Genomic DNA, 14,901 nt, shown 5'->3' on the forward strand with positions numbered 1-14,901 from the left:
GGGCAGGGAATCTTTGGCGGAGAGGCCTTCACCCGGGGGGAGACTCCCATAAATAAGCCGGCTTTATGGGTATGTTCCACTGTGAGGCGTACCGTTTTCAGAAAGTTGATCATGAGTTTCGCATGGGGTATAGAAATCAGTCAGTTTTGGTCTAGAATAGAGTACAATTTACCGGGAAAGTGGCCAGTGTATAAATAATTTAGTCTGGAATAGGGTTTTTTAACCCAGGTTTTGAAACTCGGAAGTGACATTGTAAGATATTGGTTTCCGCATGGAATAGCTAGTCTGGGATAGGTTAGGGGGCTTTTGGCGCTCAGCCTGGTATAAGGTTGCAAAATCAAGCTGATCATAGTCTACTATAGGGTAAGGGTTTCAGTGTCCCCGGGACACACCCTACCTAAAGACTTACAAAGTACACCCCCTTCCACCCCCCCCCCCCCCCTCACCACCACCACCACCATCACCACCACCACCAAAGGCCTTTACAACTGAACATTCAATGTTGTTGATATATTTTATGGGGTTGCAGTGAACAATGTAGTAATAATTAATACGTTTTTCACGCCAACTAAAGTGGATTTTGCGAATTGAAAAACGGTGTCATTCGAAAGCACTATCCGAAACTCTCGAGGCGCAATTTTTCGCGCTGCGCCACAACTATCTGAACGCCTGGAAGAGGCTACTACGAGAAATGCACATGAACCCTCTCGATACACAAGTCATCGACTCTATATCAATACCAATTCCCATATGAGAAACTATTAAAATAGCCTATCCATACAATTTGTCTACATTATCGAGAGAAACTTAGTGATCTAAAAATGTTTGGGCACATATATTTTGAATGGATGTTGTGTTGAAACAATTTAGACCCAAAGCAACACATTGGATGTGGAACGTTTTTCGACGTTACAGATAAAGCACAAATGCAGCTTCAAAGTCGTTATATAATCAAGTGTCTGATCACAATATAATGTTATAAAATGGAAACCATATGTAAGTCGTAGCCACTTAAAATAAGCCCTGTACAGGTGGTATATGAAAATCGTTAATAAAAAATACACCTTACGAATAATGAATACTAACAATCTTAAATTTTACAGTAAATTAAAATAATAATAACTGTTAACGTTAAAATAAATAATTCTGAACTATACAAAACAACATGGAACAAACATGGCTATCGTTAATTTGTTTACAGGAAAATAAGTGTATAGTGAATATATGTACATACATATCATTCTTTTCACATTGAAATTGTTGATCATTTAACATAACTTCAATCTGTTTCCTTCACAGGAAATATTTTTTTTGTACATCGCGCAGCAGATGGAAACAAAGAACACCTAAGCATGCTGCAGAAAAAATCAGTGACACACAAGACTTCTCGTCCACATTTCACACTATTCAAGACTCATCAACAGTTTCACCTGTAAAAAAAGGAAGAAAATTAATAATATAAACAAAAAAAGGCGAGAAACAGGAAGCGGAAAATAGGAAACAGAACACAGAAAACAGAAAACTAAGAACGCAAAACGGGGAACAGAAAACGAAGACCTGACAAGGAAGGACTGGAACAGAAAAAGAAAAACGAGGAACGGGGAACGGGAGTCTTTTTGAAAAGCTTAGTAAAGCTTGCTAAGAGCATCGTGCTTACAATGATGCTGTACATAAATTGAGGAGCGAGTAAAGTTAATAGAGTGTCAAATAACAAGAAATGAAAAACAGATAAGACAAAGGACAAAAGAAGAAAGTTAAAATTCAGAATCAGAAGCTGGAAAATTGCATATCAAAAATTACCTTCACTGAACTCAATCACACGTTCAAGCACAAAGTACTCGTGTCCACTGTCTTCGACCTCATGATCAGTTGAATCATGACTCTCGGCAATCAGTGTACTTCTCCTCTTTCCCATTTCAATATATTCCTCGGGATCTACGCGACAACCCCCTGATAAATCCTCATATGAAGTCGCGTATCGAATATCCTTTGGTTTCACACCTTCAACGTCCTCATCCGCACCCTTCGAGCTGTTTCTTTTCGTGATGTCCTTACACAAACAATTTTCATAACCACCACTACATGAAGACACAGAAGACTTTTCGCTACCCCCAGAACTCCGCTTATGATCAGTATTCGGGGTTGAAGCTGTGTTGTCGAGATCGCCAATAGAAATTTCCAAAGAAGCTCGTGACATTTCTTGTGACTCATTTTGCAAGCCACGGAAGAGTTTATTGAGTTCTACAGGATCGAGCTCCACGGAAACACGGGCATAATCATATTCCATGCTCTCAGGGCGCGATGGTGCGTCAACTTTCGCATATCCATCACATTCTTTTAAAGAGTACTATGGACGAAAAATCGGAATGTTATCGTTTTGCAAGCTTGACATTTTCCCTGGGAAGGTATTCTCGTAAAACATGGGTAGGGTTGTGGGGCATGCCTCTTGAAAACCTTTCTTAAAAAACTCGAGAGGAAGAAGTATTGAAATAATATCGTTTTGCAAGCTTGACATTTTCCCTGGGAAGGCGTTCCCCAAAAATATGGGTAGGGTCGTGGGACACGCCTCTTGAAACCCTTCCCCTACCTCCAAATAATAACACCTTATTTCAGACCAGACCCTAACCAACAACTTTTTCTTGGTTATATTGAACAAAATTGATCAGAAAAAGCTGAAAAAGATGTCAAAAATGTTGTTGGTCAGCAATAGATTTAGGTAAATGAGTACAACTGTGTGTGCTTGAACTCTTTTGTGTTACTTATCATTTCATAATAATGGACAGTTCAATATCGGTCTTACCAGTGGATTTCTTTGCAGGGACAAAGACTGATATGCCTTAGTAGGGCCTTCCTCTCCATTCAAGCCTGCTGCCGATTCCTCTGTATCACCACGCCCTTGTTCCTCCCTCCGAAGGGAAGGCATTGACCTAAACAGCCTCTGATAAGGTAAACTTTCTTCCACGTCCGGAGAACTCATACTGACTGCTGCCGACTCTTCTGGACGAACACAGCCCTGTTGATCCCTCCTCAGGGATGGCAGCGTCCTGACCAGTTTCTGATAGGGGAAGCCTTCCTGCACTCCAAGGGGACTGACAGGCGTTATTGCTCCACTACACTCAGGCGAGGAGGAAGACGTTCGTGTCAGGAGCCGCTGGTAAGGAAGACGTGGTGCGGTGGGGTCTGCTGATTGGTCGTTGGGTCTGGTAAGGGTTCCACTGTGACCTGGTGTCCAGATGATAAGTTTATTATCTTTTCCTCTTTCATACATAGGATTACCTGAAAAAGGGAAAAGATATTTTTGTGTCATTTAACGGGCTCATCCAAGAGCTGATTTACAAGATACATTACAACTTTGCTACAATGGACAAGTAGGGTTTCATTAACATTTTCAGGAAGCAACTGGTTTTCACAGGAGGACTGAACTTCTTTATAAGAAAAACGTCCCTCAAGATGGGTCAAACCAGGCGGGCAAAAGGTCAATTTGCCCCGTGCTTGGCCCATAATGAAACCCCTGAAGGATTGTGACAAGTCTACAATACAAAATTAATTGATTCATTTTAATCAAACCAACATTTTGCTAGTGACTGACACAAACAATGTCAGAGAATGTTAAAGAACCTATAACAATTGTAGTTTAAGGCAATAATACCAGTATTCAATGATAGCAGTTATAGCCTATTTCTGCATGATGCAAGCAGTGTCAAATTACATGTGTGTGAGCTTCAAAAACGTGAGAGATCTTTGTATTAAAAATTGACAGTAGCCACAAAAATAGAGCCTGAAAAACAAAAATTAGGTTTCAAGCAGTGCATTTTCAATAGCATACATGGCATACATGGACAAAGAGCCCCCACACGGGAGCTATACGACAAAGTATGCATGTATTTCAGCAAAAGATCTCTCGAGTCTTAAGATCTTAATCCTCCAGTTAAAATATATGATGTTTCGTACATTCACTTACGTAATGACGGCCTCAATAAAATATATGTCTGGGAGATGCGTAGTAGCCGACTTATACTCTTTTAACATATTATTTTTTGTATAGCTCACCCTTTGGTGTGACAGGTCGTGTCCTAACACCATCAACAAGGCATGGATAGTGAACATACTCATAGTCATGCAGGGAAGAACACACTGCCGGCGTGGCTGGCTGTTCAGTAGGATGGTGATGAGTCGAGCCTGTAACATTACAAGACTGTTCAATACCCTCACTGAGATAACATTGTGCCTCTTTACAACAGTTGCTCTGGAGCAGAACAAACAGGCTAATGAAGAGAGGTGACCGTTAAATTGTGATCAGCCCAGGACTGGGACAAAAGATCCTGCCTGGTGCATATTATTAAATCTAATTATCATAAATTAAAATAATTTCCGAGGTGCAGGCTTCCATATAATACTCTGTCATACATACATGTAGAGGTGGATGTTGTAGACAGGTGGCCAGTAGTAGAGGTTCCCACTCTAAAACTTTGAAGTCTATTTGGATGCAAGATTTAGAAACTGGGAAGGAGACCTCCTCACATAATTTAAATTTTTTCAAACCCCTTTTTCCTCATAATAAGGAGTCTGCACTTTCAGTTTGCCCCAGTGACCTAAGTCACCTATCTACCCGGGTTTGAGAACATGTGGAATTGGTCAATAAAATTACAAGACAGCTTGGATAAAAATGTAACAAGTGTCTCACAGAAGGCACAATGGACCCAAAACAAAGATTAGAGAGTACAGTGTAGGAATAGTTTATTGTTTGTGAAGCATTTATTTTCATTTAGGAAGGCCTGATGGTAGTAGAGCACAAGCAGCTTTCCCCTAGTGCAGCTGTTTTTCCTCTTGCACTTTGTTTCAAGTCACACTCAACAAGCTACAGTAAGAAAATAGAGGTGCCACTCATTGTCTAGATTGTTGGTAAAATCAAAACGATTTTATCAACTGACTTATAATTGTTGCAGCTATTAGTACCTCTCCTTTTCTGTTTGCAATTCCTGCGGCATTTCAGCACAAGGAATACAGTGATTACAATGATGACAATAAGAATAACACCAGCCAGACCCAAAGACACTGCAATCCAGATCTGTTTGTCATTAGCTTGGGAGTAATCGCCAGTTGGCACAGGATCGGCATTAAATTTTGTGGATTCTACCAGTGCAACTGATGATTTCTGGAGAGCATAAAAGGATGTACATTTAAGTAAATTGTACAATTAAATAATTCTGACACCTAACAGACCTTTGTCCAATGTAATGCAATAAACAGATGCATTTAAATGTATCTGAACACACTTTCGTTTGATTAATTTTAATTTGGTTCTGACAATTCGGTAACCTCCCCATAATTTTTGAGTGGCCATATTATTGGGTTTATTATGTGATGGAGAAAATTGCTTCACTGCGATTGGCAGAGAGCAGGCCAATTTTTAATTTGCAGTGCAGATCAAATTAACACGTGGGTATTCGCAAGTTTTGCAGTCATACAATAAATGAGCAACTGTATGAAAGATCAAGCAAGCAAGGATTTACCATTACAGTACTCATGATATAAATTTGAAAATTCTTTTAAATTCTTTCAATTTTTCTAATACGAGTGATACATGTACACATGTATTACTCGTATTAGTGTAAAACCCTTAACTACAGTGTATTTGCATTCATACTATTGCCTCTAGTAGATGCAAATTGTTAAACAAAGTACATGCAAGTCAAGGACAACAGTTGTTTATACTTAAATGATCAGCCAAACAGGGTTTTCAGATACGCTGTACATGTATATGTAAGAGAGTGATCATTAGACAAACATTCAAATTGCTAATAATGTATTTCAGTACAACTTGAATCACATAAAAACAAGATGCCAGGGTTTTTCTGTAAATGAACTACATGTAATGTATGTTTGGGTATTAACTCAAGGCAGGAAATGAAAACCACAGAAAGTCACATTCCCTGAAAGTCATCAATTGGAATCCATATAATTTCCAATAACAGTTAAGAAGGCTGATACATGTACTGTACATGTACTTTATACAACATACCATACAAATCTGAAAGTAACAACTCCCTGAAAAGATATGCTTCCCAAAAGTGACGTTAATTTTTTACCTACGTTAATTAAACCCCAAAAGTAATGGCCCACCTGAAATTGGTGGCCCTTTGAAGAAGTCTCTAAATAGAAACTCTGATCTCAATGCAGATGGAACAGTCTGACTGTGTGCAGGACTGAATAACTTGAAGAGTTATTTGCAATTTTATTTCAAACTTAACTGAATGTTTCTCGAAACTATGTGTTATAAGCTGTGTTCGTCTGGTGGTGTCAAATGGTACAGTGTAACTAGTTGCATTGCGATATACTGTAATGTGACCATTATACTTTCACCCTACGGTACCAACATTTGACGCCTTTTCTGTTTTTATGGTCTACTTTGTTTATGTGGGTACATGTAGTCAGTAACATACATAAATGGAATTGTTTAAGTTCCATGTAACACATCAAGTTTGTCTGAAATGACTGTGAATTACTGTACAAACGTTTCTTTCAACATCAGAAAGTAATGGCTATCCAAAACCCCTTTTGCCAGCTAAATCTGAAAGTAATGGGGACTTAAAATTCTATGGTATACATTAATAATTTACCAGTACTAATCTGAATATTTACCCATATGAGCTTATACAGGTACAACTGTATGTGTAGGTGTAGTAATGTTTCTAGCATGAAAACAAAAATGTATACAGTAAAATGATATCTACAGTCATGCACATTGTATGTCAAATCTTACCTGAACGTTCTTGTTTTTCTCTGTTGGAACTGAAACTGAAGAGGGAGGCTTGCTTGGCATATCGTTTTGAATCACAAAATCTGAATCTGAATCTGGTAAAAAATTGAATCAACAATAAATTAATAAGAAGAAAAACTATAAGCTACAGCTTGCAGTAAATTACACATTACAATAAATTGTGTTTTTCAATACTACTGTTAAGTAATAAACACAAAACAGAAAGAGCTGGTAACAGTAAGTTGTATTCATTTATTTAATTGTTCTGAAATATGGTAGTACAGTGGAACCTCTTTAATACGGACAGCAAAGGGCCAGAACTGAGTGTCAGTATTACGGAGGTCTCTGTATTATGAAGGTACAGTCATGTACACTGTGTAGAGAAAATTTATTATAACAGTTCTGGTTTCTCTGCAGGGCAGGAAAAAAACCCGGGTTTGATTGCCCAGGGCAAGTAAATTTTGCTCTTGGGCAAGTGAAAATGGAAGTTTGGTGGTCCAGTGGGCAAGTGAAATTAGCCCCTGTAGTCTTGTTAGTTGACAAGTCAATTAAACACATCTATTGGGCAAGGAATATTTTAGTGGGGGCAACTGGAAACCGAAATATACTGGCCCACTAGGCAACTGGATTTCAAATTTTTTTTTTCCTGCCATGTCTGAGAGCAAGTGAGCTGTCTGAAATTTACAGGTGTCTTTAGTTAATATTATAGGTGGTTTTGGTAAGGAAAGGTTCAGCTCTTATGTATAATATACAAATTATGAAACCAGACATTGTCACATTCCCAGGCCTGTTGGAATGAATTTGTATGTAATTCCTATTAGGAAATCAGAGGACATCTAGCTAGAAAATGTGAAAATCTTATAAGTACATGTACGGTATGTATACACGCTGCAAACAACAACTTTTTTGTGGCCTACACTATCAGATATTCTTGGTGTGCAGGTATGTTGTAACAAAAACAAAATTCAAAACAACAACAACAACAACAACAACAATAAATTTAATTTTAAACATGGAACTTACATCGATGTGTTCCTTGAGCCTTCAGCATGAGGCAACGATCATCTGTTTTTCCATGATAAGTGCAGCGAATGATAACTTTTATAAGGAGTCCTTCATAAAATGAATCCATCTGATCCTCCCACTGGAACAAAATTAAGAGGAAGATGCTCTAAACATATTTATCCCAAACATAACTAGGCACACGTATAGATTACCCAACTTCCAAGAGTGTTTATACAACTCAATAGAAACACAGGGAACATGTTTTCTATTTCATTTAGAAAATTCCGAGACAAAAAAAAAGTTTACTTTGATCATCAAAATATAAATTCTCTTTGTTTGCACCATCATTACCTCAATAGTTCATGCTAGTAGTTCTACATGTTTCTATTAAGTAAGAGAAACCCAATTATTTTTTTAAACCAATCTGCACAAGCATTTGCTTTGGGCTATTTTCAATTTTTTCTCTTAATGTGTAGTTCCAAAAAATATCAATACCTTCCCCATGGAAGGGAATTTTTTTTAAGTCCCCCCACCCCTCTGGAAATTCTGTTTGAGCTTCATACATTTCTTTAAATTTTTTGGTCTTACAGAACTCCCCACCCCCCAGGAAATTCCAATCCCTTCTGTGGGGAGAGTATGGATATTTTCTGGAACTGAACAATAAAAACAATTATCAGTAAATTATCAGTAAATCAAAAACATATAATAATATTAGTACTTTGTACTAATTTGGTGTATTTACAGACACATCATCATTATCATCATCATCATCATCACTATCAATGCTTAAATCAAACTGTGTTATTATTTAGCACATCTACTTACAAATAAGAATGTTATCCCTTCGTTGTAGGACTTGGCATAAAAGATGTCAGATTTAGAGAACGTCCATGATGTATTGAAATAAAATTTCCAACTGGAAATTTGCACTTCATCACAGAAGCCATCTGGTTTCAATTTTGAATTTCCTTTCACATGAAGATTGAGAACCTGCAGTTGCTGGGCACTGCTAGTGTAGAAGTCACAGATATTTCCTGAGTAGCAAGATAGTAAGCAGTCAGATGGTAATTAAGAAATAAGAAACATTTTCCTTGTTTCTATTGAGTTTCAGTATGAATCTACTAGCTTTCTATCACGAATGCTGTTTTCTTATTAGTTATGGTATGCTACTCACTATCTATTCAGTTGTACTGTAGATAGTGAGTGGCCTAACAGTGTAAGGTTGTTAACAAAATGGCAGCAGCTTCTTTGCATTTTTCGATAGTGTCTGAGAAGAGGATTTAGCTTCTAAATTGAGATTTACATGTATACTAAAACAATTAAATTTCTTGCTCTCAATTTCAATACATGATACATGTAGTAGACTCATGCTGTGCCCTCACCAACTATCAGCCAACTACTGTCGAGTGCGTGGTAATCAAATTGTTGAGCATAGTTCAGACAACCAAACAGTGCTCAGCAGTAGTTGGAAGCTGGGAGCCGCCGCCGAACATTTGATTGATGGTAGCGAAAAATGCAACTGTTGGTTAAGCTTTGAATTTAGATTATTCGCTCTCAATTTCTATTGGCTGATAGTTGGTGAGGGCACAGCATGAGTCTACTATCATGTATTGAAATTGAGAGCAAGAAATTTAATTGTTTTAGTATACGTGTAAATCTCAATTTAGAAGCTAAATCCTCTTCTCAGACACTTTTTGTCTGTTGAGCTTTGAATTATTTTTAGAGACCACATGTTATTAAAAGGTGTAGTAAAAAGATCCAACATGAGTGCAAGTCTAAAAAAATTAAAAATGCTATGGGAACAATAAATTAACCCACAGGAGAGTGTTTTCACAGTTTTTTGGAGCTCTTCCAAAGTTTTTATAGTTCGTATAACTTCATAAACATGGAGAACACGTTGTAACTCTATTTCTGTTAGATAATAAATGTACTGTGGGAAAAAGAAAGGAAGAATTTATTTGAATAATAAACCATAAATTACATGATAGCCTGCACAACAGGTGGATTAGCAGGAATGCGCAACACCCAAGCATGCGCGAAATGCAAAAACAAGCACAAGGCAATAAAATTCCACCTGTAGTCACACCAGTTTGTGTTCTGCTGCCCCCTTGAAATGATTGACATGGAAAGATTGAGAAGAACTAATCACAAAACGATTCAATTCATTGGCGTGAAAAAAAATATCTCAACTAATAGTGAGTGCCGCGAAATGAGCTATGACTATGTATCACAAACACTACCATGTGTTTCCCTTCTAGAAGCTTATAATCAATCTCTGGACTCTTGCTAATTGAAGGGGTGAGTGCAAAACCATGCTAAGTGACGATTTGGGTGAAAAAAAAAAATTTCGCGAAAGGGCTTGAATTCTTGCATGTGGTCTTCAATGTAATAGAAAAACATGGTCCTGTATTTTTGTCGCTGGTTTTTGCTTTGTTTATAAAGACGCCGCTAGGAAAACCGAGTGGTTTTTCTGCATACGCAATATCTCGAAAACGAAGCGAAGCTTAGCGGAAAAAATACAGGACATTGTTAAACATACCTAAACAAAACTGCATGCGAAATTTGGAGCGTTTTCGACAAAGTTCACTTTTGATTAAAATACCTAGTGCCCTTTTCCCGCCAAGGTCTTCAAATAAACGAAGCCGGGCCTTTGTTATGATAAACAGAGCCGATCCTTTGTTATAATAGCCAAGCCAAGCCTTTGTTATAAGTCGAAGTCTCGCCTCGGTTTATCATAACAAAGGATCGGCAAGCCACGTCCGCAAGGATTTTGATTTCACTTAGAAAGCAGCAAAATGTGAATTTCACGCAACGTATAAGCTCAAAAATGTTGATTTTAGGTCAAAAAAGGTTTAAATGTTGATTTCACGTTAACGCGTGACAGCAAGGAGGTTGATTTCTCTTAGAAACGAGCAAAATGTCAATTTCACGCAACGCATAAGCTCAATGATGTTGATTTCAGGTCTAAATAGGTTAAAATATTGATTTGATGTTAACGCGTGACGGCAAGGAGGTTGATTTCACTTAGAAACCAACAAAATGTCAATTTCACGCAGCGCATAAGCTCAATGATGTTGATTTCAGGTCTAAATAGGTTAAAATGTTGATTTCACGTTAACGCGTGACGGCAAGGATGTTGGTTTCACTTAGAAACCAGCAAAATGTCAATGTCACGCAGTGCATACGCTCAATGATGTTGATTTCAGGTCTAAATAGGTTAAAATGTTGATTTCACGTTAACGCGTGACGGCAAGGATGTTGGTTTCACTTAGAAACCAGCAAAATGTCAATTTCACGCAGCGCATAAGCTCAATGATGTTAATTTCAGGTCTAAATAGGTTAAAATGTTGATTTCACGTTAACGCTTGACGGCAAGGATGCTAGTTTCACTTAGAAAACAGCAAAATGGTAATTTCACGCAACTTATAAGCTCAATGATGTTGATTTCACGTGAAAATGCGCTATAAATAGGGCTGACAGATTAACAGATTAACCCTTCTCCGCAACGTACGGGTCTCCATACATCTGCATGTCCGCTGATCCCAGAAGCTCAAAACACTACAAATCATGCCGATTTGAAATAAAATCAACGCAACCTGGATCACAGATCTATGTTACAATCGATCGCTACTTGTTGGCCATTCTTATGTTTAAACAATCTAGTTACCAGTTCGAGAAACGTCCACAGAACGTGATCGCAATGCATGCCGGGAAGGGTCTTTACACCTCATGCGCGGGAAAACATGGCGGTCGATACAAGACAAATTTTATAAGTCTAAAACCAGTTCTCGCTTTCCAAACTTTGATGCTAGCAACGCTTGGCAAATGGGCCACGACTCACCAGAGGGTATTTTTTTGGGGCAAGAACTGCTCTTGGACTTTGCTGCCTGGCTCGATCTGACTTCGAACGCCGATAACACGATTACGGTATATCAGCTGCCTTCGAAGTTTCAGAACACATTTTGATTCTTTAAAACGTGCTGATGACTTACGGGTTTATCGAGACTTTATGATGTCTCTCAACCACCAGGCAGGCACACAAGGTACTTTAAAACAATGCTTAAGATATTAGTTGACAGAGCTCTAATGCAGCACATCTCTTTTTTGTTCGATGAATTTCGTTTGACTCTCGATCGATTCACGTGTTGTGCTCACGTCACAATACCCGACGTAAACAATCTGTTCCCAGATTTCTGCTCTATATATGCTGTGAGATTTGATTTTGACTTCATACACTATAAACAGTCTGCCTGTTTGCTGTTCAACAAATAAACTCCTAAAGACATGGCTAGGAAAAGCCAAGTATTTTTGCATACGTTATAACTCGAAAACGAAGCAAAAACCAGCGACAAAAATACAGGGCCGCGTTTTTCTATTACATTGAAGACCACATGCAAAAATTCAAGCCCTTTCGCGAAAATTTTTTTTTCACCCAAATCGTCACTTAGCATGGTTTTGCACTCACCCCTTCAATTGTTACAGTTGCAATCCCCAACTGGTTAAGTTCAAGAACCTGTTCTTTTGTGATTGCTCTTAATGCACTGATGGCAAAACATGGCACCTTTTGCCAATGTTAACCAACACTTGAATCTTCGGAAAAAGCTGATAAATCAAACCAGTCAGTAGCACACTTTCTTCTCTAATAACGCTTTGATTCAATCCTTCTGTTTGTCCTTTAAAAAATCAAAAAGTGGAAAAAAATTCAGAGCAGAAGCAAATGCATCTTCTCTACTCAAGGCTGCCATTTTGTTTTTTGTTTTTTTCTCACATCTGACATCACGTAGCTTAAAGCAACCAATCAGCAAAAACTGTTCGCCAGGCAACGGTTGGAAGAACCTTTACAATGGTGTGACTACAGACAGATTTATTTGTGATTCGCACAGTGGCGCTTCGTGCCTGTTCCTTCACTTTACACCCACGCTCATGTATCATGCTAGCCTTCTAATCCACCTGTTCTGCAGACTAATAATTAGTAATTATTACTTGATTGTATCTTGCTCAGGCCATCAAAACATCAATAGCTCACACACACGACAAAGGGGAAAGCTGCGTTGCTAAAAGGGTTAAAGTATGGCATGCAGACAGTGTGCCCTTTCTTGAAGTTGTCTAAATTCATAATTTTTGAAAAGTCAGGGGTTGGTAGCCTACAAGTAATCACTAACATTGAGGCATAAACAGTGAAGAGGTAGAGGACCCCCCCCCCCCCCCCCTCCCCTCTCTCTATCACTTGTCTTACGCCAGTCTAGCAGGCTCGAATGTGGACTGAGTAGTTTGAGTTGGGGTGCTAGCCTGGGTCATACAGTGTGTTCCAACTGCCGCCTGATAAAGAAGCTCAAATAGGTGTACAGATATTTCTAGATATTTCACCAAAGGGAAAAAAGAAATAACAATGTATATATTCTCTTTCATATAACAAATCAAACACAAGAGACAGTGTTTCCTCAGGATATTCAAACACCAAGAAGAGAGTTGAAAATACAATGCGCAGCGCAGTATATTTGACGAAATTCGAGGTATTTGGATAGCTGATGAAACACTGTCTTGAGGGTTTGATACATCTTCTCAATCAAAACAAAAACTAAGGAGTAAACAGAGAAGTAAAATTGTCAAACTCTATGCTAATTAAGACCGGGTTTCCAAACCTTCACAGTTGTGATTTTCTTTCTTTTAACTTGATGCATTATTAATGAGTGAGAGAAGCAATCATAATTCATCTACAACGTGTTTCACAGGCAGGCAAAACTATTGAACTACACTTCATTATAAGAAAAACTTTCCACTAGATGGACATCAAACCAGCTGGGCAAAATTGACCTCATGGCCAGTCAAATTGCTCGGTGCCCAGCCCTTAATTAAATCCCAGTGCATGAAAAGTTATGGTAGTCTTCCAGGGTTATTTTTCTTACAGCATGTATTCTAAAACAATATTCTTAATGTATCACTGGGGTTGAAGGAGTGAGGTGTGATAAATTACAATAAACATTTTTGGTTCGGAGTCAGTCTGCACATTTCTGACAAATTTGCCAATGATTTGCAATTCTCTGATTTTCTAGTTCTCGAGTAATTTTTTTAGTCAATTTTCCAGCTCAATAGCAGAGTTGCTACATGTACCTGGCCCAGCCCCTTGTAATGGAAGTTGCATGAGTTTCACCATGGCTTCATCAAGTGAGCAGAAACTCTACGTTTGTGCAGTAACAAAATACAGCAAAACATTTGTTGCTGTTGGTTTTTGTCTGCATTAGATGGCTGGGTTATTCAAATCAAAACAAGTTATAATTCAATTGTTTGATTATGACCTCAGTTTGATTTTCACGAATAATGATTTCACTCGGTTAACTGCACAGGAACTAAGGATGGACGCTTCACTAGTTTTTGAACTGTAATAAATTTAAATTTCAGCCTTCATTGTTTAAACCACTTAGAAACAAAACCTATATTGTCTTACCCCGTGTATCCGTCAAAACATCTCTGTCTTTGACACAGCCATGCTGTCCGGAGTGCGTTCTGTAAAAAGTAGGTTTTGTTTTGTTGGCGCAATGGCAAGAACAACCACTACCCGCGCCGCCATTTACTCCACGAGAAACGGCGCCATACTGTTCACATGATGTCGCGCAACTAAAAGACTCCACGTTCACCTCGAAAGAATCTCCTTTGTCCCTTGAACGTGTTACACTTAAAACTTTCGGTGATGATCCGTGAACTGCCACAAAAACTACAGAAAAGATGTTCCAGTATTTGACAAGCGAGGCAAGAAAGTTCCAACCCATTTCGGAATTTCAACAAAGCTTCGCCAAACTTCCTTAGTTCTTTCTGTCTCGTAGTTAAAAATAAGCGTTTTGGTAATTCTCTTTCTATGGGAACAATGTCTTCAGGAAACCAAGTGACATCTTGCACTTTAACGCCCAAACCACAACGTGAGTTGTCCGACCGGCATAGCTCCTCGTCCGCCATTTTGTTCATATAAGGCTTTTTCAACACGTGACGTATTTCCTACTTAGCAGGGATCCCCTCTGTACGTCCTTTGTGCTACCGCGGTTAGTTTCAAATTACCGTTAAGTACCTCATGCTCAAGTACCGAGCGAATGAGAAATCGTTCTAAGTAGTGTTTTGTACAACGTGTGAACTAGGAAATGCAG

The 14,901-nt window shown here is 38.5% G+C and overlaps 1 protein-coding gene across 1 annotated transcript; it reads right to left on the reverse strand.

Annotated features, from left to right (window-relative positions):
* Positions 1-495: 495 nt before the first annotated feature.
* On the reverse strand, positions 496-14,743 carry LOC110068589 (uncharacterized). The gene is made up of 9 exons (XM_020775984.2): positions 14,211-14,743; positions 8,591-8,799; positions 7,784-7,904; positions 6,764-6,855; positions 4,957-5,155; positions 4,051-4,179; positions 2,801-3,276; positions 1,801-2,347; positions 496-1,430 (listed from the first exon to the last, which is right to left on the reverse strand). Exons 1-9 carry the CDS (start codon positions 14,530-14,532, stop codon positions 1,408-1,410), a joined length of 2,118 nt encoding a protein of 705 aa, XP_020631643.2. The 5' UTR covers positions 14,533-14,743; the 3' UTR covers positions 496-1,407.
* Between the last annotated feature and the right edge of the window lie 158 nt (positions 14,744-14,901).

Source organism: Orbicella faveolata, unplaced genomic scaffold (assembly GCF_042242905.1).
Source record: "Orbicella faveolata isolate gen_17 unplaced genomic scaffold, um_ofav_v1 contig_4, whole genome shotgun sequence".
In the NCBI taxonomy this organism is placed as follows: Eukaryota; Metazoa; Cnidaria; class Anthozoa; order Scleractinia; family Merulinidae; genus Orbicella; species Orbicella faveolata.

Bases quoted from the DNA above. Each gene is read 5' to 3' on its own strand.
- LOC110068589 (XM_020775984.2), bottom strand. From the start codon at position 14,532: ATGGGTTGGAACTTTCTTGCCTCGCTTGTCAAATACTGGAACATCTTT. The intron at 5,156-6,763 runs GTAAGATTTGAC...TATGCTCTCCAG, and splicing joins AGAAAAACAAGAACGTTCAG to AAATCATCAGTTGCACTGGT. The intron at 3,277-4,050 runs GTGAGCTATACA...TCCCTTTTTCAG, and splicing joins ACGACCTGTCACACCAAAGG to GTAATCCTATGTATGAAAGA.